General features: G+C 45.9%; 1 protein-coding gene across 1 annotated transcript in view; it reads right to left on the bottom strand.

Moving 5' to 3' along the window:
- LOC135921540 (prolyl 4-hydroxylase subunit alpha-1-like) overlaps positions 1-2,618 on the bottom strand; it is a 50,542-nt gene extending 47,924 nt beyond the window's left edge. The window contains exon 1 of the mRNA XM_065455858.1: positions 2,329-2,618. Coding sequence (XP_065311930.1) covers positions 2,329-2,591 — 263 coding nt within the window. The 5' untranslated portion in view covers positions 2,592-2,618. The remainder of the gene's footprint in view (positions 1-2,328) is intronic.
- Between the last annotated feature and the right edge of the window lie 24,331 nt (positions 2,619-26,949).

Here is a 26,949-nt window from a genome sequence, read left to right as displayed (position 1 = left end):
AAAAATGGAGGATTAGGTCTGGCACATTTGTTCATTAGGCAGATTGTGTCGAGGTTTGTTTTCTTACGGGACCAAAATGACCCATTTTTATTAACTATGTTTCAAACAAGGCTGAGCGAAGCTATACCTGAGTTTATTGTATCGTCACATCGGTGCAGTCAAGGCAGAGCTCGTGGTTTCCTAAAAGAGGTAGTCTTGGCTTTTCAGCTGTTAAAGGTTCGGTTCTCCATGGAATACCTAAGTAGGGTACCACGAAAGCGCTTATATAAGGACCTCGTAGACACAATGTTGCCGGTGCCATTGTATCGCTCGATGTTCTGCATTGGACCTGAAAAGGACGTACTAAATAGAGTAAAACGAATGCCAGTTCGCCCGTCGGTAAAGTCCTTCTTTTTCCAGCTCCACACCAATACTTTACCTGTCAAACCGTGGCTAGATGAAAAAGGTCTTTCCGTGCCTTGGAGCATCAACTGTTTACTATGCCGGAAACCCGAAACAATAGAACACATTTTTCTTGACTGCTGGGATGCTGTGTTCCATTGGGACATCTTACAGAGAACACTAAAGAAGGACTTGCCGATTACACCATATGGGATTCGTTTCTTGCCTACTCTAAATGAAGACAATGTACCCTATGACATGTTCATGCTGGTGTCCTTACATAGTTTATGGAAAACTAGAATGGCCGTGAGACATGCCGAAGTAAACGCCCGGCCTGTTAGAGAATACTTCATTGAAAGCATTTGTCATATTAAGGAAATGTATAATTTGCAAAAAGAAAAACCAACATGGCTCAGTGTGATGACTGAGCTAGCGAATTTCAAGCGTTTTTAGCCCTGTGACTGCCAACCAATGGCAGAGATGTTGTCGTGACCGTTGTCTATTGTTAAAATGTCTTGTTTTGTAGCCTTGTTGCCATGTCGGTAATAAAGAAAAAAAAACTCGTGGCTGAGTGGTAGAGTCTCCGTCTCACACTCCGGAGACCCTGGTTCGATTCCCACCCAGCCCATGTTGCAAGTTGTTTTTTTATTCATGAAGTGCCTGCTGGGATTTATCGCTCACGGCCAACGCCGACGACGCTGACGCCGACAACACCGGCTTTTCTGCGACACGAGCTCCTTAACGCTGTCGCGTTAAAAAAGTGCCGCCTTTCGGGCGCGTTCCTTGTTCCCCGGCCGGCGTCCTCACTGCCCGCGTGGACGCGACACGACGCCTCCCAGTGGCCGCGGAGCGAACCGGACAGTTCACCTGGCCACGGCCGCTCGATGACGGCACAGTTGAACCGCCGTGAACTGGTTATATTCGAAAAGTCTCCCGACTCCAGCGCTAGTGCCTTGGAGAGCTACAAAAAGCATGGGCGGTTCAGCGAGCACGCGTGAAGGTCACCACATGGATTTGCATTAATTTCGTTCTGGCTTCGAACGGCTTTACGGCTTAGCAAATTGACCATTCCCCATAAAATATTCCGTCACAAACGCATTCGTCTGCAGTGATTAATGTACGTACGCGGAGTGTTGTTGCCTTCTGCTTTTAGGAAAGTGAATGGGATTTTTTCTAATGTTTTGGGACAGTAAAGGCAGATACAGCGCCCTAGATAAATCCAGAAGAACGTCTCGAGCCCGAGGCACGAAGATCAGACAAATTAACGTGCTAGCCATCACTGGGCCTTCTTCGATTATCCGTCCCCGACTGTCCAGGACTGCCCGAGACTGTGCATATACGGACCGCTCATTGGCTGAAAGCACCGCCTCCGGGATTCCGGGAGTGCCGGGATCCCGGAGGCGGTGCTCGAAGGGGCTCACTGCCGACGCGGCCGATAAGCTCATCGACGCAGCTCCCGCTAGTAATTTTAGAGGGCAACTTTACGAGTTCACCCGTGGCCTCCGAGATTGCGCGCTCTTGCGTGCAGTAAAGCCCCTCAAACTTCGTAAAGTAGTAACACTCTCCTCCTGCGCCTTCACTCCTCCTCGTTTCTCCTCTTATTCACGCTTCCTCCTCGACCGTGGCGCCTCCTACACTGCTCGAGAGTAGCAACGGCGCCAAAATGCGCTCCTCGCCACTCCGTGGACGCTTCTCGAGCAAAAATGGCGCTGATGCACGGCGTGAGGGCCCACGTGATGCTATTAGGCCAATAGCGACGCGGTGTCGGCCTCGGTCAGAGCGTGCGAGCAGGAGGCGGCATTCTTCAAAGCGTGGCACTACTTTACCAAGTTTAAGGGGCTTTAGCGTGCAGGCCAGCGCCGAAATCTCGGAGGCCACGCTTCAGCTATCTCTCTTTCGTCTCTAATTTTCTCTCTCTGCTTTTTCTCAGTACGAGTGAACACTCACGAGCCGTAGTCTCCTTCGACGTCGTCGTCGTCGTCGCCGCCGTCGTCGAGGGCGTCCATGTAGCCGAGCATCTCTTGGCAGTAGTCGAGCCGCTCCCGCTCGCGGTCCAGGTAGTGCGCCAGGTTGCGCACCACGTTCGCCTCGGTGTCCTGTAGGACGCGCAGGTGCGTGATGGCCGTGAACAGCTCGGCGCGGCAGCAGACCGCGGCGAACGCCAGGACGACCAGGAGCCAGCAGCAGGAACGCCGTGCGAACGTCGACATTATTCCCGTCCTCTTCTTCTTCTTTGTCCTTTCGCTCTTGATCTGTCCCTGTTTTGCTTTTTGTTGTTGTTCTTGTTGTTGTTGTTGTTGTTGTAGCCTGTGGCACGTGTGGTACTTTCTTGTTTTTCTTCTTTAGAGGGGGGTGGGCGGCTTCTTTTTTCTCTACTGATGGCTAATGTATCCACAATATCGGATTGGCCAAGATTCGGATGGAATTAAATAAAAGCGTCTGTAATCAAGGACAACTTTCTGGGAGAATGAAGGGAGATCAAAATGGGGCGGAGCTTCTGCACAAGTGTTACTGCGCCAAGTAGACCGACCGAGCTTCTCTTTCTTTCTTTTTTTTTGACATATACTGAATTTACGTTGGCGTTTTCCCCAATCGTCAAGGAAAGAGCACCAAAATAGTTGAAATTTAACACTCAGTTGGGTATTTTGCGTTATTTCGCTGTTGTAAAGGACGTGTTTATGTTTTTTTCTTCCTCAGCTCAAGGTAACGTGGGCGAGAATGTGCGACCATTTTCAGGAGCGCTCTCCCTTATGCTCCCTTTGCCTTCGTAGCTTTTCCCTTCACTGCCACAGAAAGTAGTCACGCACGCATAGTACTGACAAGAACACGAACAAAACAGAAATGTTTGGGAAAGAGTTCAACGAATGGAGAAGCGCATAAAGTGCTAAACATTTTAACGAGACAATCGGCCTTTATACAATTGTAAATCCTTCAGTGGCTGAGCAAGCAGCGCTGTGACAGGAGGCTCCCTGATAAAGTAGGCAAGGAATTGTGAAATTCACTCCAAGTCGTCTAAACGTTCCTTCTAAAAGATTTTTTTTGCATATATGGGCGAAACCACGACGATGTTATAAAAAGAAATTTCGACTCTCTCATCTACAGAGAATCTTCAGATTGGAGAGGGAGCCAGACCAGACCTGCGTTAATGAAAGTTTAAGAAATGTGTCCGTCGACGCAGTCGAGTGAAAATGACTTAAAGTTTTCGGGAACAGAATGAATTTCTGCGCCAAAGGAATATGCCGTCTCCTACTTCTTGTCCTTCCCGTATTGACATGCCCTTAATTGTCTCGACACAATGACGCTCACCCAGCACCCGGTATTTACACAAAAAAAAGAAATCGGGTGGTATTAAAATTGCTTGTTTTATATATAATATAAATGTGCGTGATCTGCAGAGAGATTTAGAAAATACGGTCATTGCAGCTTGCTTTTTTTTTCGTTCTTCAAGCGAAGACAAAATGGCGACGCTGACTATGCAGACGCACGTTCTCGTGCGAAAACGTCGTCTGCTCCCCGTTATCCCAACTGCGCCCTTTCTGGATACGTGCGCTGTTGCTTCCGCACACACCGTGCAAAGTCACGCTACGCTAGATTAAATCACTCTGTTGCGCGCAAAACTGTTAAGCGAGACTACAAGTATATGGGCTAACTGTGGACCGAGTGGTGCCGAGGCAAGAGCGCGCGGCCGATGAAAGCGTGATAAGCACCGGTACTGAAACTGATGTTCTTCGTTATGTGTGCTACGGTCTCGTACAAAATTTTGCGTACCACGGAATCCCAGAAAAAAAAAGCTTACTAATATCTCGGCAGCGCCACTATGGATCCTTTCCATCCGCTGCTATGGTAAATGCGAATAACACAGCGATGTTTGGTTTTACTGGCTACTTCTGCAGTCTGCTCCGAAATTCAACGTTTCTCGAGATCACATGGTCCGTAAGCTTTTGTGGTCGGCTGTACCAACCGACAGCTTTTAACCTGCAACCCTGATGACATATACTGCCTATATATATATATATAATGTGTGTGTGTGTGGCGGCACCAAGGGTGCATAAGTGAAAGAGAACAAGCCGGAAAGAAACCACGTGTTTGTTTGTTTTAAAGCGAAGGTTTTTTTCTTGCGAACACTCCCAGATTTCTCTGACCATGGCTGCTGGGGGCTGTATCACCGGACAGCTCATGGTAGGAAAAAAAAACAAAGAATGGATTGCGTTCCCGATGGTGGGATCGAAACTGGGTCCCCCAGCAGAGAACCGCGATATATTAGGGCGACACCACATACATATCTGCGACGGCAACGCCGACTACTTCCTCGAGATGATTGCCGCGGGTGTCACGTTGCGACGCTTGGGTTGCGCGAGAGCACATGAGAGCGCTCGCTGTAGTTTCCTTTCGCGTCAAAGACGCAGGGATTAAAAGGGCAGATTTGTAGCCTTCAGCTAATCGCTTCACAAAAAAATTACCGACGATTACGTTACTTCCTAATGCGAAATTTGAGCGCAGCAAATAAGCTGTTTCACCTTTTCGATAGATTGAGGCAAAGAAATCGAGCAACACATGTATGCGCTATCACAGAATTTTTTTTTTATTTTTCACACGTATTCCTTTAACAAAGACTCCACTAACAGTTCTTGACAGTCATGGAGGAAGCTTTGTGGTCGGAGAAATAGACTGATATATGTTCGACTTGGTACACCAATGCTTGATTCTCAAAGACGTTCACAAAGACGTTCACAACTGGGCCCTTAATGCCATATTGGCCTCCGCCGTGCATCAGTCGTCGCACTTGCATGAATGGGATTCGCGGAGATACGAGTCTTACACTCACCGCATTAAGTTGTGGAAGGTGCGCTGGCCTCGAGGGATATTTGTAACCGTTTGTTGTCGAAATAACAACCAAAACAAGCGCGAACGAGACCGACCCAACAGAACCAAACAGGCGCGGGCGAGAGCTGTGGCGCGAGCAGACGATAGTACGAAACGAGCGGATCGGCTGAGACCAGACACGAGTGCGCATCGAGCCGTAAGGAGGGTCCGCATGACACCAGCATCGCGCGCGCACGTCACTGAAGGGGTCGCTCTCATTGGTCTCCGCCATTCGCGGCTCGCGTCCTTCGTCTCCCACTCCAGCGAAGGGGGGCGGAGCTGGTTACGAGGCCGACAACGCCGACGACGACGCGAAACCCAGGAACGGACGCCAAAGAGCTGCGCTCTAAAAACTTCGCTTCCCATAGATTCTAATATGCGTGTTGGAGTTGCAGAACAAATATATATATATTATTTGTGGTTTTCCTATGGCAAGCAATCCTGCCACGTTCAGGAAACATGATCGTCACAGCTTTCGGAACAAGACGCGTGAGTGTGTTTATTCAAAGTATACTGAAAATGTCATAACTGCGAGTCGGCCTAGTTGGAACAGGCCAGTTGGAGAAGGCCAAGTCAGCCTGTTGCTCCTCTTCTTTGTCCCTGTTTGTTTGCGCACATAATAGTTTTTTAAATAATCAAAACGTCAGTCGTGGTTTAGGGGGACCTTCAAGGTGCATAAAATGCAACTACTCGCATGCGTCTTCAATGCGGCCGCACACTTTAAAACTATTTGCGCCGTTAAGGGCCTTTAAGGGTCCTTAAGAGTGTGAATTGGTTTAAAATGCACACTCTTAGTGTCTGCACACTCCCAAAACAGCTGCCCCTTTCGGGGTTGTTGCGACTCGGCGTTCGAAGACGTGGGATCATCTTTCTTCGTGGAGGGGTAAGTGAACGTGAGGCCGGGTCCGATATACCGGACGTTGAACAAACGCGTATATATTTACATATGTACAAAAAATGCAAAGTAAAACAGAAAACTTGATGAAGTGGTAGTCGTCGATTCTCCCGCCGCCCGTAGCTCCTTTTATGCCTTGCGTGATCATTGGTCACTTCCTCCAATGCGGTGTCAGGAGGCCGATGACGTCAGGTCCCACCAATCCGGTGTCAGGAGGCCGATGACATCAGGTCCCACCAATCCGGAGGTAGGTTGCCCTTTTTCGCTGACTCCGATCGTACTCTGACAAGTGATGGCCGGATCATCGCACTGACCGCGTCTCCGGCTTGGACAAGCCAGTTTGTGCTGCTGACAGGTGACAGCCGTGTCATTGCTAATTGCTCAAACCTAGCTCTCCTGAACGAGGTATTCTCGCGCGGGTTATAATTCATTCGTGTCGAGAACCATTTTTGACGAGGTCGTCGCTCCGTTCCTCGTAATCGTGCGAGCCGTGACCAATGGGTGTCGTGGTGCGAACGGCCGATCACAACAGGTTGCACATTTGACCTATAACAATAATGGCCATCAGCCTCGCTTGCGTTTCCTTTCTTGAATACGCTGCACTCGATACTTTCCTGTCGAGAATCCTACGTCACGCTGATAACGGGCATGCCATTCGTGACTTGGAGGTGCCGGACTCGTAGCGTTAAAGAAAGGAAATGCAGGCAAAACAGTTGACGATTGTCGTTGTGGGACAAGATATGCCCCGAAGAGTGTAAATTTTTTAAGAGTGCAAGAGTGTGAGTCATAGACAGAAAACAGACTTGTGGGTGCAAACCGGTTTGAAGTATAACAGCTGGGAATGGAACTAGAGGCTTTGTGCTCGGCTGCAAAAACGCCATAGCCACCGAGCCACAGTGGCACGGTGCCGAGGCAAGCAGTATAGTGTAACACTGAATGCGAAATATAAACGCGCAGGCCATGCTCACTGGGAAAGGCTGTCAACACTGTCGCATTTGGTGTAGCGGGTTGGTGCCAAGGAGTCGACCGATCCCGTAGTCTTTCTCACTGGGTAGTGGGGTGGTGGAGAGCCGCCAGTTTCACTCCATCTTCCACTCCCCGCAGACGCTCTTCTGATGCCACTCACATCTGAAGAGCTCGCAACTTTAAGCTCTTTTGTACAACTCTCGCGAGAGGCACTTCGTCTCCTAGAGTTGGCTTTTCCACTATAAGGGTCCTTGTGAGGAGAAGAGTGTCTCAACGATTCTATTTGCGTGGCTGTAGCGGTGTCCACCTTCGCAACGCTGTGACAGCTGTGCGTGAGCTTCAAATCTTTGCATGGCTTCCGAGCAGGCGGTGTTCAGCTGCTGGAACCCCGCACTCCACCTTCCACTCTCCGCAGACGCTCTTCTGATCTCACGCATTTTTGAAGAGCTCGCAACTTTCAACATTTTTGTGCAACTCTCGCGAGAGGCACTTCATCTCCTAGAGTTGGCTTTTCCACAATAAGGGCCCTTGTGAGGAGAAGAACGTTTCAACGATTCAATGTGTGTGGGGGTAGCGGTGTCCGACTTCGTAACACTGCGACAGTTCTGCGTGGGCATCAAATTGTTTACATAGCCTCCGAGTGTGCAGCGTTTAGTTGTTGCAACACCGCAGCGACTCGCTATATCTAAGGCTATGCTCTTTTCCCTGTTGCGATGCCAACGCTCGTCCAGTGACGAGGAGAATGTGCCGTGCAAGAGCTTAAATGGTTAAAAAAGATGCTCACTTTTTTCTTTTACAAAACGATTTTAGAGCATTTATGGCGTGAGTACTCAAGAGCCAAGGGCAGAGCACCGGTTGGAAAGTATTTAGTTATATTTTTTTATCCTATTTAAAACAGGCGGAGTCCAAAACATGGCGCCCATGATGTCAACAGTCCTTTCGGCCACTCGCAGAACAGCAGAAACATAATTTTCAAAACTGATTTTTTTTTTGCTCTCGAAGAGCATTGGCTGGTGAGTGTTGCAGCATGGGCACCCTCAATACACCCATTCGATGAGGCAACAAATGGGGACCGGTATTACGAGAAAGCAAAGCAGCTCAAAATACCCGGCGTGGTTTTAAATTAAAAAAATGTTTAGAGACAACCAACTTTCAAAGCAATGTGGTGCGTAGATGCGCGAAAATAAAGCAGAGCTCTTACTGTGTTCTACCATTGCAATTCGAATTAAGCGGAGTGCTTCGTTCTTGCGCAGATGAGGGAAAAGCAAAAGGTGCGAAGACGTGTGCGACCAACTGTAATGCGTCACGAGTGGCGTCCGTGACACACGACGGTTGGTCGTACATAATAATAATAATAATAATATCCTTTATTTCATGAAAATAGTACACATTCAAAAAACCGGTCAGCCCAAGCCATGGAGGCTTGTCGGGCTGTACTCGGCAGTCAGCGACAAGTACTAAAAGAAATGAAATAAAGCATGGTTAGCAAGCCATAACCTGAAGCAATTTACAAAAAGCAAACTACAAGGAAAAAGGAGGCTACAACACAAAAGCAAAGTACCACAAACAAAACGTTAGCTACGAGCAAACGCAGGCTAGACAAGATACAAAGTGAAACAGACAAGGATACACACCAATCTAGACCAAACGAGACTAATCGAAACTATAGGACAGGCTCTAGTGAATGACAACTAAACAGAAGAATAATTAGTTTTGAGGTACAGCTTGAGTGTCCGTTTTGATGAGATAGAGTACAGTTCAGTGGGTAAAGAATTAAAAACGTTAGGAACATAATATTTTCTGGTAAAACGACCAAAACGGGTATAACACCGCGGCGTAGTGAACGCATTATGGTGCCTCAGTGGTCTGGCAGGAATCAACGGAAAAAGAAAATCACTGTTCCAAAAATGTTTTATCACCACAGTTTGGAAAAATAATGCTTCAAATGAGGGTAACTGCAAAAAGGAAAATAGGTTAGTATTTGGAGGAATGGTCTCATTGTATGCAACGTTGCGAAGAACAGATTTCAGAATAGAATTCAATTTTGCGCGCCATGTAAATGAACAGTGATAAAATATGGTAATTCCGTATCTAAGATAGCTGTACACAAGTGCGTGAACAATGACTTTCCGGACAGAAAACGGGAACAGGTATCTAGAGTTATACAGAAGACAGGATACTGAACGTAGCTTTTTGCTAATACCAGTAAAATGAGTGTTCCATGTCATATGAGAATCAAACATGATGCCTAAATATTTTACATTAGTTGCGAACTCTAATGGTATGCATTTGCAGTTTATACAACTAGAGTTGTGAACAAAAAATGGCACAGGACGATCAATTTTTTTATGGGGATTATGAAAGCAAACTAGTTTTGTCTTTTGTCTATTAATTCCAATCCCGTTACTTGTACACCAATCCATTACAGACGTGGTATCTGCTTGAAGGTTATAAACGCATGTATTAAATGATGCATGAGTTGATAGAAGGACAGTGTCGTCGGCGTACTGGAATATGCAGCATTTTGATACAATTTGAGGCAAATCATTGACGTATAGGTTAAATAAAAGTGGAGACAAAACAGACCCCTGGGGAACACCCGATTTTAACATTATTTTTGTACTGGAATAGTCACCTATGCGCACCACCTGAGAGCGATTGCTAAAATAACTAGACAATAACTTTATAAATGGGCCCCTGAAGCCAATTCTTTCTAGCTTATCAAGAAGTAATGTGTGAATAACGGAATCGAAAGCCTTACTTGCATCTAAAAAAAAGAGCGCATACGAATTCATTATTATCAAAAGCTGAATAGATAGCGTCCGTAAATTCTTCTAGTAGTGAAATAGTGCTTTTTCCCTGGATGAAACCAAACTGTGCTTGTGACAGAACATTATTTTTATTTAGGAAATTGGTCATCGTTACGAGCAGGTGTTTTTCAATTATTTGACTGATTGCAGGAAGAATGGAAATCGGTCTGTAGTTCTCTACTTTGCTATGAGAACCACTCTTATAGAGCGGCTTAACCACAGCCACTTTTAAATCGTCGGGAATAACGCAATGCTCCATATACCCATTAATAATGAAGAGAAGAACGGATTCAAGCACAGAAAAATTACGTTGAATATCATGAATGGAGATACCGTCTATACCAGGTGGTTTCTTAGGTCTAAAGCTAAATAAGATGCTGTGCAAGTCTGCTGCAGTAACCGGTGGCAAGAATGCCGATCGTACAGTATTAGGAACAGCGCTAGACGCATCTGGAGCAAAAGGCTGAAGATGTGAAGACACTACAGAAAAAGAGTAATTAAATTCTTGAACGGCTGACGTAAGGTTGCTGAAATGTTTTGCGAATACTTCTTCTAAAGGCTGATTGGTGTTTCGTCCGAATACTTCATTAATAGCTGACCATGTCTTTTGGGGGGAGTGTTTGCTTTCATAAAAGATCTTGGTGTAATATTGACGCCTTGCCGACCGAATCATGGCGTTTACCCTGTTCCGGAGCGATCTGTACAGATCTCTAAGGTGTGTATTGTTCGGGCAACGCTTACAACGTGACCAAAGGGCATCTTTTTCTTTAATAGCCTTCAGTATATCGCACGTTAGCCATGGAAGTTTGGGGTTGCGTTGTTTCACGGTGATTGTTTTCTGGGCGGTCATTTTTAAAGAACGGATTGCATCAACAAAATGCGTATAAGCGGTGGACGTCGTGACATTACGTAAAAATTTGGTCCAGTCATAATTGGCCACAAGACTGTCAAATTTTGCGATATCAAGGATGTTTAGGCGTTGAAGGTTAGGGCGGGATCTAAAGGGAACTTGAAACGTAAGATGACAGCCTACAATATAATGATCGGCCAGTTTACACTTTACTACCGCTGAAACAGTGCTAGCCAATGGGGCTCTTACATTCACATGGTCAAGGCAAGATGACACCATTTTGCTTCCAATGTATTCCTCTCGCGTGTAGGCACTAATGGTTGGACTGACTCCCCATTTTGACAGAATGTTGAGGTACTCGCAAACCACTGGCCTTGATGGCGATAGAGTGTCAATATTGATGTCCCCAATCAGACAAAGTAGACTATTTGGTGATAACGAGTGAAGAAGATCATTTAATTCTGTTAAAAATAAATTTGCATTTTCTGAAGGAGGCCTGTAAATAGAAACTAGGCTGATATCAGCATCGGGCACTACAATCTTTAGCGCAACACACTCGGCAGAGATGAATTTTGTGGCAAACGATAAAGCTTTTAACCTTTCATGCACAAACACCATGATGCCACCTCCTCTCCCTATCTGTCGTGTGAAAGAATAGCTGGAATATTGCTTAAGCGGAAATAGGGGAACCAAATCGGCATGGATGTTGATTTCTGTTAGGACGATTACATCTAGTATGTGGTCAGTGTTATGGAAAAGAGCAAGAAACTCGTTCCAGTGACGACGAATGCTACGAATGTTCATGTGTATAACCGAAAAAGCTCTGTCCCCTTGAAGCGATAGGCTGCAGAAGGCAGCTAAATCATTGCACTCGTGAAAGACAGTGTTCATTGCCGAACAAGCCTATCAAGGTCGGCAAAACCATTGATACGTATTAGAGGTGTGCCTTCTGATCTTCTGACAAAAATTTTTCCATTTCTTGACCACACAAATTTGTACTCCATTTCTTTTCCCTTTTGTCGCGCAGCCCAAAACAACTGTTTGTTAAAGCCCGTTAGATTGTCGCAGAAAAACAAGGGAGGGATATCTTTGCTTTCAACTAGGGACCGTAATTTCGCACGTGAACTCATCCATTTCTCTTTTAAAATTCTACTTACAAACCTAACCAGCACGACAGGTGCCCGTTCACGCTTTGCTGGCATTCGATGGATGGCTTCCACATCAGAATCATCAAAAGGCACTTCCAGCTTTTGTGCCAAGTCACCAATTAGGGAGAAAAGTACTTCCCTGGGTTTCTGCGGTAAACCGTGAATTTCCAAATTCGGCAACCTGCTGTACTGCTCTACCTCATTCGCCTCCTTTCGCAGTTGTACAATTTCCTCTGACTGTTTAGAGGCAACAGAGCGCAGTGTTGCTACTTCTGTCTCCAATTTTTCAATGGTGACCTGGCGCTTTGCGTCCGAGGCGCGCACCTCTTCATACCCTTCCGACAGGAAAGCAATGGAAGATTTGACGTTCTGCACCGATTTGTGAAGTGCATCCACCGTAGTTCTTAGAGCGAGAAGCTCGTCTACCTTTAGGACAAGGGAGCTGATGGCGTCTTTCAGCGGAAGTAAGGCTTCTATCTTTGCTGCTAATTCAGATACTGATGCCGAAACAGGCACTAATTCATCTTCCGTCGATGCCTGGTTGTCCGCTAGACAAGCACGGCATCGCCAACTGTCTCGCTTATCTGCTCCCTTGCCCGACATGACACTCTCAGTGACGCCAGCACATTTTTTTCCAAAGTGAAAACCCTGTTGGCATTCTACGCAGGTTAGAAATTTGCCCTCAGCCGGCAGCAGTTTCCTACATAAACCACAGTTCGGTTCCATTGTCATCACACAAATCAGAAAGGCAGTAGTCGGCGGCAAGCATGAAACTATTGTGAAAAACAAAAAATGAATACTACGCCTCACCTGCAGCAAAGACAGGCGTAAGCGTGTGCCGAGCGCTTGCCGCCGACTGCGAAGAAGCTGCCGCGCGGACGAGACTTTATCCTCCTGGACGATGCAGATGCGCAGGCGCAGGCGTCCCGACTAGTGCGCCATCTTGCAGCCAGTGATTAGCTCCCGACGACAGAAGCTAGGCTAGGGCCTCCAGGAGGGTTGAAGCACGTTCCGCGGCGCCCACAACTCGGACAGATTCTCCCAGCAACGGTTGCACCAAGGACAAGCATACGCGTGTGCCGAGCGCTTGCCGCCGACTGCGCGCCCTTTGCTTTTAGCTTGGCTGTGCAGAAAAAAAGAAAACGCACTACTCGGCTGTTCGCATTTCAGTCGTTGTGCACAGTCTACATACTTATGAAAAAGACGAAAGTGGACATTTCGGCACGTGTGTTAGTGTGCAACCTAAAGCAGGTTCAACAACGATACATCATAGAAACAGACAGACAAACAAAGAACTTTATTTTACAAGGTCCTGAGAAGTTTTGTCCTAGGGCAGAGCTGCGGGCCGCTCCCACGTGGAGACTGGTAGGCCGAGCCTAACCAGAAAAAAAATAATTAAGTGAAAGTTCTGAGGCTGCTTACGCGATAGGGGGGCTAGGGGTGCGAGCGCACATAAACACATATGTGCGGGCGCACAGAAATTAAAATAAAATCAAAATCCTGCTTTCCTTTAATATAAACACTGCGGACCAGGCTTTCCGACGTAATAAATACAATGCCGAGAAATATTTTATCAGTTCGCCATGCGCTGCTATAAGGCAGCAAGACGCTGGAAGCAATGTTGGCAAAATTATCAGTAACACCAGTACCATCGCGTTTGTGCAGGCATCTGCAGTATATGTCTTAAGTCTGCGTTGAATGCGAGTGTGCTTTCCTCTACGCGTGTACTCTGCTCATTTGTATTAGTACTGCTCGTAAGCGAAGGTGAGGGGGTGGTAAGGAGTGTGCTATTGGCAACTCCATAATCGCTTACGTGTGCTGGGAACATTGTTCAAATAAACAAAGATGGCTACGACATCCAGGTTCACGGCCCCCTGACGGCGGCTTTTCCGCTTGTTGCTGGGCTAGAATTTCTTGTTTGTGGTGTAGAATCTACGTGTTCCTTCGAAGCCGAAAAGTTCTTTGCTGCCAATCACCCTATTTAGATCGGTCTCAAAGATTTCAGCGACGAAACCGCGGAACTCACTGCGTTGTGCGTACAAACGTCCGGTCTGCCAAAGCGAGCTGCATCAGTGTTTTTTACAGACAAAGAGCCTTTCAAGCGAAGCAGGGGGTAAAAAAATTGAAGTGTTAGTGCGTAGTGGACCTCCGAAAATGCAAGCACTTGTCTGCGGTGGTTGCTGCACTGCTACAAGTGCGACAGTTGGCTGTTTTCAACTTCTGCACTGTGACTCGTGTTGCAGCATATCACATAGCATCCCATTATATATAGCCAGTAACGCCTGTCGTGCTTTCAGAAGGTAAGTACGGATATTGTGCACTGATAGAACGTGGATGAAAACTGTAAAGTTACCTGATCGGTGTGTCTCGGGATAAAAACAAATGAGAATTCCGTTTGCGAGTCAGGGTGCACCTTTCTTTTTATAGTGTAACTGATACATATAATTAGGAAGTCTACGTCTAATGACTGGCGCTTGTTCGTTCTCGGTAGCATGCAGTGTTCGAGCTCGGGTCCAGGCTTGGGAAAAACGATAGACACCCACCACCCGTAGGAGTTCTGAAACCGCGGTAAAACGCGAGAAGTGAATAACAACCAATTGGACCAAATTGGCGTTTCTTTCGATAGGCTTCCGAAATTAAGCGAAGGTTTTCTTTCAAGCAATGTCACTCGTGTTAGTGTAAATGCATGACTTCGAAACGTATAGAACGTGAGGAAACGTGAGGGAATTAGGCCAATTAGGCTGTATGCACAGTGTTGAAAAGCAAACAAGCGGCGCTGTGGCCGGGCCGAATGCCCCAAATATGGTACGAGCGCTGTTTGGAGTTGCTTCTGAATTCTTTGCGAGCGAATTGACAGCTAACGACGCTGATTGAGAAAACAGCATCTTCTGCTTACACCGCTAGGCTAAAGCACGCCATCGAAACCATATGTCCGCTTCGTGGTATGACACGTGTCAGGAACAACTTCAGACCTTCGGGCTGTAGTTATCGTTCCTGCTACCGTTGCCTGTAGACAAAAGTGCATTAGCGAGAATATCCCTGCTGCTTAAGGCATTAGTAACACTAATGCTGGGGCAGAGAACTAAACTAGCCAAGCCAAATGTACCTTAAGCGTACATAAATAATTTATTAAAGCGCCTGCCTGAGCAAAGTACACTCCGCGATTTGAAACGCCAGCGACATATTTAATACACATAAAAAGAAAGCAATGGTCTACACGCCGGGAATAAAGAAGTCGTTCCGCGTGAAATGTTTCGAACAAACCCCCGTAATGCCGGTCACCTCTTTCCCAATGCGCAAGTTTCTTATCAATGTCGCTTTCCGGTGCGCGTCGTGTCCTGGTTGCTGTCTGAATTGCTGAATTGCTGTCTTTCCAACGCGATGACACGCCCATGATGGTACCCACAAACTGCTTTCGATATCCATCTTTTCTTTCTCCTTTTTTTTTGGGGGGGGGGGGGGGATATGCACAGCGACATCACAACCACTTGAGAACTACGAGGCAACGTTGCAGCGTACGCTATAATGTCAGAACCTGCGGCTGACCCTAGATCGGCTGGTTCTCGGCTCGGCCGCTAGGGGCCGAGCATATAGCTGTTGTCGTGAACACTACTCCCAGTCTTCATTCTGCAGACGGCAAGCTGTTTCTTTCGTCGCATTGTTCTATTGCTTTTCCGTAAAGTAATGAGTACCGATTTAAAGCACTGGTTGACAGGCCTGATGTTCGTATAGTCAGTATTTCAAGATTGTATCTAATTTAATGCGCCGCCTTCGTAATTTACACGCACGCTTCACCATACTGCTCGTTCGAGATGCGCGAATTGTGTGCACTAGAACTTGGCTGCAGCTCATAATTCCTTGAGGGTAGCCCATGTCCGAATTTTGCGTCTCGTGAAACGCACAAGATAGGCGCAGTATGCTCCGACGAAATAAACTGACTGCGCCGTCATTAGCTTAGCAAAGGTCATTGTGGGAAAGCCAGCTTTACAACTAGGAAACTAGCCAAACCTTATAATAACGTTTAGTAGTCTAGTAGTCTTTGCATTGGTGACCTAGCGTCGTGCAACTGAAATTGGTGGCTGCTTTCACGACCCTGCTCGTGTACGCGAGCGCATCTTGCGAGCTCGCGCGGAACGGCAAAGCCACCTGAAAGGAGATCCAGAAAAAGATTTTCGTCTGCCTTCTTTATGTTTCCATGCACGCAACGGCACCTGGTAGGATGCTTTTTGTCAGGTACAACGCCGAGCAGCTATACGGGCGCGCCTAGGTGTTCATCCTTCCTTCGGTTTATTTATTAATGTTTGCCAGACGACCGCGCAAGCGTTGCAGAAAGCGCAGCGCGGCCGCCGCCCGCAGCGGACCCGCAGCAGACGACGCTCGCGCACCCGCAGCAGAAGTCTAGCAGAAGTATCGTCTGCGCGATAGCCACCGCGCGGAAACAGATCCCCTTCTGTCGTGACGTCATCGGCGTTGCCGAGGCAACCGCACGCTGCGGTGCCCGGGGAAAAAAAAAGCAGCAGCCAGCTTCCCGTCATCATTATATACGTACTTCTCCTTGCATTGTGCGTACCGCCGCGTGGCCTGTCGACTTTGCCACCGACCTTAATTTCTATCCGCGCCCGGGGCTCGCCTGTATGCATGCTTTTGCTTTGCCAGTATAGCTTGCGTACTCACGAGCGTTTAGCTTAGTGACGAAAACGGGAGATGTTTCTCACTTGATTGAGCAGCGTTTTTCTGTTTTTCCCTTGAGATTCGATCGCCTACCTTTTTGGAGCGGGACACCTGCGGCTTCTTTGAGAGATAAGAAGCGGACACGGGGTCGAGAGGGCGGGTAATAGAAAAGCGTAATTGCCGAGCGCGCACATGCGAATGACGCGGTCCTTTTTTGAATGGGCTTGTTTGTGAAGCAGCTGCGTTTCTCTTTTTCCTTCGTTTTCGGACTCTTCTTTCGGGCTGTTGAGTGTCCCTTCGGCCTGGGGATCCCTGCTACCCGGCATCTTTTCTTCCATCCAGGCACTGCATATACAGCTCAAGCAAACAGACGTTTCATAAGACGTGTTAAAGGAGCGTTAAGATTGAGCCACGCGCATAACAATGTTCTTGCTACGCAGCGCGAATTATTGCGCTTACCTGAACAGAACTACCGTACGGGAGTGTAAATTGGGCATCGCTCTATGATGGCAAAATTGTGTCGAAAAGAAGGATTTAGCAGAAGTGCTGGAAATGCCTGCGCACACATGTTCTTCTTCTGCTAGCTTGTTCACTAGTATGAAACGGATTTTTTGTGTCAAATGGACTCGAATACATCTCTGCAGGACGACTGGTGTCATTACGCGCTGTCTAAAAAATGAAATTGCTTAAATCCTACTGGTTTACGTACCACAACTGCGATCTCATTGTAGGGCACGATGTGGAGGGTAGGAGTGTGGGTTAATTTTGACTACCCGGAGTTCTTTAAACATGCAACTACATCTAAGAACCCAAGCGTGTGTGTACTTGCGTTGGTTAGGTCTTGACGATCTTCGCAGTGGCGGACCTGTGACGTTTGTAGGTACCGGGTGGGCTTCGTCTAGCTGCAGGTGCCTTTGATTTAGGACGTCCTGCAGCTTCGGCATTTTCGGCTGTGCCTGTTGGTGCGTCCTCCGCAGCTTGTGGAGTGCGAGGTCGCAGCTGTATCTACGCGTCACCTTTGAAGCCCCCTTCTCCGTCGTTACAGTTGACATTCGTGCTCCATGCATAGGTGGGTTCCAGGATGCCAAAAAAAAAATCAGTTTAGGTGGGCTGATATGAAATATTCGGCTCCACACTGGCAGTCCGGCTGACATTCGATCTCTTTGTATGTAGGATTCTCGGTAGTATTCTTCATGGTTCTTGTTCTCGTAGCTAGCAGTCGAGTTTTGTTCGGATCGGAAAGCTCAGATACATCTCCGATGGGAATTTGTCGCCTCTGACAGGAGTGCGGCGGTATCGAGAAAGCAAACACACCAAGCGCATTGATAAGCTATCGCCAGATGCTTCCTTCAGTCCTCCTTTTACAGCGCGCACGGCCCTCTCAGCCAGCCATTTGATTTCCGCTGGTAAAGCGCAGTATTCAGAAGTCTGATGTGGTTCAGCTTCATGAACTCTTGAGAAAACGGCGCGACAAATCGTGGCATACATTGTCAGATACTACAGTGCGACATGAGCTAAACCACGCAAAGACTTCTCGTATTGTTTGAACGGTGGCTTCTGGAGTTGCGGTACGCATTGGTATCGCCTAAATCCACTTTGTTTCGGCATCTAATATGATGAACAACACATTTGATTGATTCTTTATTGGTTTATCACATGTACATGTGATGGGAGGCGAAGGGAAAAGCCATTCAAGGATGGCTTGAGGGAGTCCTTCGCCCCCATACTGGCAAAGACAACAGCAGAGGCACACACATTTTGTTCACATGGTTGTACACTTTAATAAAACCATCATATTAAGCACAACATTGTCATAGGCTTTGACAAAACGATAAAATTAAACACATTAGTTACTGTCCTACGTAGGGCATCATGCGTTAACGTACGTAACTTCACCTCAGCATCGAATGACAGCACCTTTCATAACAACGTATGCTTAGTAATACTGACATTGAAACAATATAATTAAATACTAATCATAAACAGATCTAGAGGTCAATGTTAGGCTAGAAAGAACGTGTACAAGTCAGATAATTTTGCTTCGCGAATATCTATTTCTTTTTTTATTAAATTTCCTTCAATAGCGCCTGTATAATAGATGTGAAGTCGTGACTGTTTTTATCCTGTTTCTGGTCGTGGACTGGTGTCTGTGCTGGGGGCACTGCGCTAGCTTGTGCGCATGTCATGCACATGCAAGTGTTTCAATAGTCGATTACCGCGTGCCATAACAATTTTCGGGCCAGTTTCTTCACTGCTGCCTTGACAGGCTGTGTCTCGTGCAAGTAATGTAGTACACGTGAAACAGCTGCGGCGGGCATTACTGCTCGGTGGTCCCCAAATAACAAGTCACGACTTACGGTCCTTGCCCGTTTTGTTGAAATATGGCCTCGTATGTTCATCAGACTTTTCCAAATATTGAGCCCAGCCATACTGTATGCAGCTTTTCACTTTACATCAGTTGCCGTCCGCAAGCGTCAAGCTTGTTGATTCTTCAGCGCTGGCGGTAGCACTTTCTAAAAGCTGCGTGTAGAGCACATGCTTCCATGCTTCGCTTATGTCATCAGTGTCTGGGTGTGGAAGTGGCAAGCGGCTGAGTGCGTCTGTGTTGGCATTTGTGAGCCTTTCCGATGCAGTAGGGTGCACCTGCAACCTTCGAGCGTCAATGCCCATCGCCGAATGCGAGCCGCAGCCATGGTTGATATGGGTCTATCTTGAGTGAACGACGAAGTCATCGCTTTGTTGTCAGTTCAGCAGTACAAATTCGTTGCAGTACAGGTAGTCCCGTAAGTGTGTGACGCCTAACGCAAAGGCAAGCGCCTCTTTTTCAAGCTGTGAGTATTTTTTTCTTCCGCTTCCGTCAATATGCGGGTCCAGAAACCGATTGAGTAGCCGATACCTCCTATTCGATGCGACAACACCACTCCGACGTCAGCCAGACAAGCGTCGCATTCCACACGCATAGGCTTAATTGTTGGGGTCAAAATGAACAAGTATTTTCGCTTCGGTCAGCCCGTTCTTTGCGTCTTCAGTGAGTGAGTCAGTAAATAATTTATTAAAAAAGAAGGTATTAAGGTTGGTGACCGTGCGATTAGGCGGCCACGAGCCCCTGGGCCCAGGCGGATTCTTCAGCTCTCTTGTTGAAGTTGATCTGCAGATCAGGGTCGGAGCTCAGTAACGCGTCCCCCCATTGTTCAGTATTATTTATTTCAGTATTCATGTCATCTTCCACGAGGCACTACCTCATAATGGGGAATAGATCCGCTTTTTGCTTACAATGGTTAAGGTATTAGGGTATTCGTCCGGGCAGTAGTATTAGTGATAGGCTGCGGGTTTGGACTATAGTGTCAGTCTAGAGTGGCCTCCAAGCTACTTATTGTCACTTGTTAAGCGATTTGTGTTGCTGGCGGGTACAACTTCCATGGCTAACCTGTAGTGCTGAGTTATTTCCTGGTAGCTGACCATGCGATCCCTCTCTGATCCTAGCATGAGCCGCCCGGGCGTTTGGTTGGCCAATCTTCGAACAGTGCGGTGCGGGTGGCGTCATTGCAGGGTAGGGAGGAGTGCTCTGGAGATCAAATGACTTGCATTGGTCGTGGGTGTCGGTCGGTGTCCAGTATGTGTTTTGCGATAACCGCCTCTTACGTGGTTTAAGTGCTTCTGGTTCGGATCAATCAGGTGATAGAGAAATGTGCGGAATACAACCAACCCTTATATATAGCTTTCATTGATTACGAGAAAGCATTTGATTCTGTCGAAACCTCAGCAGTCATGGAGGCATTGCGGAATCAGGGTGTAGACGAGCCATATGTAAAAATACTGAAAAATATCTATAGCGGATCCACAGCCACCGTAGTCCTCCATAAAGAAAGCAACAAAATCCCAATAAAGAAAGGCGTCAGGCAGGGAGATACGATCTCTCCAATGCTATTCACAGCGTGTTTACAGGAGGTATTCAGAGACCTGGATTGGGAAGAAATGGGGATAAAAGTTAATGGAGAATACCTTAGTAACTTGCGATTCGCTGATGATATTGCCTTGCTTAGTAACTCAGGGGACCAACTACAATGCATGCTCACTGACCTGGAGAGGCAAAGCAGAACAGTGGGTCTAAAAATTAATCTGCAGAAAACTAAAGTAATGTTTAACAGTCTCGGAAGAGAACAGCAGTTTACAATAGGCAGTCTTACTCTCTCCCTTTCTTCTTCTTTCTATTCCCCTTTCCCCCACCCCCAGTGTAGGGTAGCAAACCGGATACTCTTCTGGTTGACCTCCCTACCTTTCCTGTCCTTGCTTTCTCTCTCTCTCTACAATAGGCAGCGAGGCACTGGAAGTCGTAAGGGAATACATCTACTTAGGGCAGGTAGTGACTGCGGATCCGGATCATGAGACAGAAATAATCAGAAGAATAAGAATGGGCTGGGGTGCGTTTGGCAGGCATTCTCAGATCATGAACAGCAGGTTGCCATTATCCCTCAAAATAAAAGTGTATAATAGCTGTGTCTTACCAGTACTCACCTACGGGGCAGAAACCTGGAGGCTTACGAAAAGGGTTCTACTCAAATTGAGGACGACGCAACGAGCTATGGAAAGAAGAATGATAGGTGTAACGTTAAGGGATAAGAAAAGAGCAGATTGGGTGAGGGAACAAACGCGAGTTAATGACATCTTAGTGGAAATCAAGAAAAACAAATGGGCATGGGCAGGGCATGTAATGAGGAGGGAAGATAACCGATGGTCATTAAGGGTTACGGACTGGATTCCAAGGGAAGGGAAGCGTAGCAGGGGACGGCAGAAAGTTAGGTGGGCGGATGAGATTAAGAAATTTGCAGGGACGGCATGGCCACAATTAGTACATGACCGGGGTTGTTGGAGAAATATGGGAGAGGCCATTGCCCTGCAGTGGGCGTAACCAGGCTGATGATGATGATGACGTGGTTTAAGTGCTTCTGGTTAGGATTTACCTGCCATCGCGCATTTGACCTGAGGAGTCAAGGACTGCGAGGGACATACAGTGACGTTCTATGTATTCTGCTGCGTCGACATAGTCCGCGTCTTTGGAGGCGTGGAATTTGTTGTGCAGAGCTTTGGACCGTTCGGCCCTCCTGTCCTTGTGGAATTCGTGGTGCATTCTTTAAAGGAGTGGATTACTTTTGAGATGTCGCCTTCGAACGCGAGTAATCTCGACTTAAGTGCTTTGAATCGACTCGTAGTTGATGCCGAGGTTCCGGAGGATGTTTCGCCCCGCGGGACTCCGACCTATCCTTCCATAGTGAGATGTAAGGTGCGCTTCCATAAGTTTTTCGAACGTGTTCTGTAGTCCTAGGGCTAGAGATTTAGCGTTGGCCGTTCGTATAGGTAGCCCGAGGGCCTGTTTAAAGGCCCTCTCTATAATTACTTTTATTTTCTCTTTCGCAGCCGCTTTGAGGCAGAGCTACGGGGTAAATGTAGGTGATGCGGCTAAGCATGAAAGTTTGTACCAACCATACTAGGTTGGCTTCTTTCATTCCAGAGTGCCGGCTGGCGATTCTTGAGTTGAGTCGCATCGTATGTTGGACGCGTGGTTCTAGTTTGTGAATCGTTTCACCGTTGCGCCCGTGGACTTGCAAGAAGAGGCCGAGTACCCGGATGGTGTTTACCACCGGGATCTGCCCGATCCCAGTGGTAAACACCATCCAGGTACTCGGCCCCCGGATTTTACAGTGATCTCTGGCGGTTGTCCAGTGTCGGATTTGCGGTTAGCAGGGGCTCTGAGTCGGAAGAGTTCTGATTTCTAAGGGGAGCAGGCGAGGCCTTTGTCGGTCACGTACTTTCCAACGGTGTGTACAGCTTGTAACGTGATTTCTATATCTATGTCGATACACTCTCGATCTGTGCACATCGCTTTGCGGTGTGCAGTGTTCATAAAATGCGTTGGTCAGGAACACCACAGGAACACATACTACAGGACGGCCGCTGAACTTCCAACTAGCGTTAATTTCAAACGATTATCAAATTTATGCTCTGCGCATCAGGTGCATAAGATTTTACAGTCAATCCGTTCATGTGTCTGGACAACTCGAAGAAAAGTCACGAAAGAAAATGTTTTTTTTATTATTATTATGGGGTTTTACGTGCCGAAGCCACAATCTGATTATGGGGCACACCGTAGGGAGGGACTCCAGAAATTTTGATCACCTGGGGCTCTTTAGAGTGCACATAAATCTAAGTACACGGGTGTTTTCGCATTATGCCCCATAGGAATGCAACCGCCGTGGCCGGGATTCGATCCCGCGACCTTGTGCTTAGCATTAGCAGACCAACACCATAGCCAGTAAGCAACCACGGTGGCTTAACTTTAGCTCAGGGTCTCCTCTAAAGTAGTAAGTAAAGAAGTAAAGAAGTGGATTTTGAAGTTATGTCATCCATCTTTTCCATTTCTTTCATTTCATTTATTATACGATCAAAACCACAGAGGTATTAAAGAGAGGAGTGAGGTAAAAAAGAAAAGGTTACAAAACAATAAAGAATAAAGGAATGCAGCAAGTGTCGTAGTGATGGTCATGTGAACCCCGAAGTGATGGTGTCGATTATGGCCGTGTGAAGTTGTGCGTGGTCTTCTATGGCAATCATCGCCCCGGGAAGGTGATTCCATTCTTGACAGGTCCTCGGAATAAAACACTAGTGACAAGCTCTAGTGCGACACTGCAAAAGAACTTTGTGGTGATGATCAATGCGAGGAGATATGTAGGTCGGGGATGAAATAATAATATCGCGCAGACATCAATTCTGCAAGTATATATTATGAAACAGAGCTAGGTGAAAGCATTTGCGACGAGCAGAAAGCGGTGGAAGTTGTAGGATGTTTTTTCATGGAGGTTATGCCTGTCGCACGGTTATAATTGCTTAAGAGGAAGCTTTAGCTCGGGTGCTCGTATCTAAATGCATGTAAAAGGAGAATTCGTTTTTCTATGCAACCACTGCACCAAACTTGACGAGGTTTGTTGCATTTAAACGAAAAACTTAAAAGCTAGTGACTGTTTGTTTTGAATTTTCGAATTAGGTTGTGAATATTTTATTAAAAATTGGCAAAAATCGCGAATCTTCAGAAAATTAAGCTATCAAGTTTAAAAGTCTGTAACTCAGTAATGAAAATTGATATGAGAATTCTGTGGATCGAATCTGATAGTACAACTAAAGCTAAAAAAATTGATATGTTACACATAAATAAAAAAAGGTTTAGTAATATGGAAATACAACTTTTGCAGAAACCTTATACACAACGTAACAAATTCACGTAAGACATAAAATGACATCAAATTTGTCCGCTTTCAATGATATAGTGTATGCCTTTACAAAACCGTGATATTTGTTTTTGATGCAGAGCTGTTAATTTGTAAACGTCATGCTTATATTATTTTTCAAACCTGCGAATTTTTGAAAACCTTTTTAACAAAATTCATGCTCTAACTCGAAATACCGCTTCTAACAGTCACTAAAATTTCTCTCCCTCTCAAATGCAAGACATTTCATTAGAATCTGTTCAGGGTTTATCTCAGAAAAACGTTTTCGCGTTTAAGATGTATTTGAATAGGCAGCGTCGGAGTTGGGCCCGATCTAAAACTTCTTCTGAAGATAAAGAGCGAGGCATTATTTCGAACACGTTCAAGAGACTCGGTCCGTGTTTCAGCATGCGGGTCCCAAATTGATGAAGCGTATTCCATTTTACTTCTAGTTAACGTCTTGTACAAAGTTAACTTTAGTGGTGACGCAGCAGACGAGAAGTTTCTACGGATATAAACTAACATGCGATTACATTTATTGAAAACGCTGTCGATGTGTAAAGACCAAGCAAGTGTACAGGTTGAATGAACACCTAGGTACCTGTAAAATGTAACGGCTTCCATGGTGGTATTGTTAAGGCAGTAGATCGGAAGAGGAAGTTCATGGCAGGTTACGTTTATGGTTTTGCACTTATATGGGTTTAGTAGCATTAACCACAAGTCGCACCAGTTACAGGCATCGTTTATGTCATTTTGCAGGATGTTAGTATCAGCAGTGTCAGAAATTTCACGAATAGCGCAATCATCGACAAAAAGATCAATGTTAGAAGAAATTTCATTGGGTAAGTCTTTAATGTAAATTAGGAAAAGGAGAGGGCCTAAAACTGATCCTTGAGGAACGCCAGATTTAACAAGGCTAAATAGAGAGAGGTGGTTATTAGATGAACCGAACTGTGATCGATTAAGAAGGAAGGGCTCTAGGCATGCAAATAGATTTTGATCAAGGTTAAGTTTACTAAGCTTAAAAATGAGTAGTTTGTGACATACCTTGTGAAAAGCCTTTTGCAATATCGAATAAAACAGTCTGCGCATGAACCTTTATCATGAAGAAGATGAAGATCGCGAGTGAACGATAGCAGTTGTGTTTCACAGGACAAACTTTTGCGAAAACCATGCTGTGCGGGTCGGACGAATGAGTTATCGTCTAAGTGCTCGACTAAATGTGAAAACAAGATATGTTTGAGTACATTGCAAGGAATGCTAGTGAGGAAAATTGGGTGGTAGTCGCGAGGTGGCCTTTTGTTGCCGGGCTTGTGAAGAGAAACCACCCTTCTAATTTTCCAGTCTGCAGGGAGCTGATGGGTGTCCAAAGATTGCTAGAATATATCTGAACGTAATAAAGATGAGTAAACAGCAGTTCTTTTCAAAAAAGATTACGCTAACCAGGTCAGCGCCAGGGCTTGACGACAGCTTGAGTTTTTAATTACATGCTCTACCCCAATTGGTTCGATCGTAATAAAATTCATAGCCGGCTAGTTGCAACTCTACGGTTGGAAGCACAGGATCAGGACATAGAATGAAATCACCCGTTTCTTTCAACTACCTCAAGGGCTTGTTCGCCGTGCGGCTAAATAGGCGCTCCACGAACGAAATTACAGCAGAATATTGAGTCCAAGATTCGAGGATATTCAGCGTCGGGTATTGTTTGTTTGAGGTTGAGCTTAATGAACTTTCCATGGGGTGGGAGGGGGTGTGTGTTACATACAGAGAATGGTATACAGAAAGAGGTCCCTTAGTGTGAACACTGTAATTGGACCTCTTGTTAAAATATGCATAAAATAACGCAAAATAATAGAAGGAATTGCGAAATTCAGGCATACAATACAAGCAAGCAGAATCAATTGCGAAACACAAGCAAACAATACATACACGTACAGGGAGCTGGCAAAAATAGGATGTAGCGAACAGAAGAACTAATCAAAACTGAATGACATATGCAAATAAGTGAATAAATAAGCGAAGGCATAACGACGTATCACGTGTGCAATCAATAGAAATTGAACAGTAAGATATCAAACGAAGTAAAGTTACTGTATAAACATAATTAAGACTACACGAAATGCACTGGAGAGAGAAAGAAGTAACGACAGCGATGGTCATATAAATCAACTGCTCATGAGCAGAACCGAACGTTTGAAAATGATTAATGAGGACGAGGTTTTAGCCTCGTCCTCATTAGTAGACTATTCCACACTTTGATGGCAGCGTACATTACGGTATTTTGTCCGTAATTAATGCGAGCCCTAGGCAGTAAAATAGTATTATTGTGGGAAAAACGTGTATTATTAGAGTTAGTCGTAAATTTCTTTCCTATAATTTAATGAAGACTTGAATTACGCACGATGCGGTAGGCCATAGTCAATAAATTGAAGAAATTAATATTTGAAATATGCAGGATATTTAATAAGGAAAATAGTGGAGCCAAGTGAGCGTGATATGCACTGTCGGTTATAATACGGTGTGACTATTTCTGGATATGTTCTAGCGGGCATAAGTAAGTGTTATATTTAAGGCCCCATGACTCGATACAACAGGTGAAATGACCATGAATGAACGCAAAATAGAGAGAAGTTGGATTAGGGATCGCGAAATATTGACGAGCATAGAGAAGAACACGAATTCCGTAGGCAGTTTTCCTTTTTATTTGATTAATGTGCGCATAGGTTAAAAAGCTGTCAAGTTCGACACCGAGAAATGTTTATTGATTAGGTGGGTATGTTGCATAGTTATTGACATACACCGCGCGTAAGTTACACCGTTTTTTAGACCTAGAACTGAAAATAAGAAACATTGTCTTGGACGGATTAATAACAATCGCTCTGTAGATCACTATTTAGCTGGGAAGTTAAGGCTGGAATGAAATGGAGTCACTTGAAGTGAAAATGGTGCTTTCATCAGCGTAGCGTAAGGATTTGGTGTGTGGTGACAAACAATCTAATACGCAATTGATGTAGATGAGGAATAGAAGAGGGCCTAACATAGAGCCCTTTAGGACCTCTGCGTTGGCTGTCTTTGTGTCAGAAAGCACGCCTGAAATAGATACAGT

The sequence above is a fragment of the Dermacentor albipictus genome, chromosome 7 (genome assembly GCF_038994185.2).
Source record: "Dermacentor albipictus isolate Rhodes 1998 colony chromosome 7, USDA_Dalb.pri_finalv2, whole genome shotgun sequence".
In the NCBI taxonomy this organism is placed as follows: Eukaryota; Metazoa; Arthropoda; class Arachnida; order Ixodida; family Ixodidae; genus Dermacentor; species Dermacentor albipictus.
Note: the sequence above shows the minus strand (reverse complement) of the source record. Positions and strands in the feature narration are given on the sequence as shown.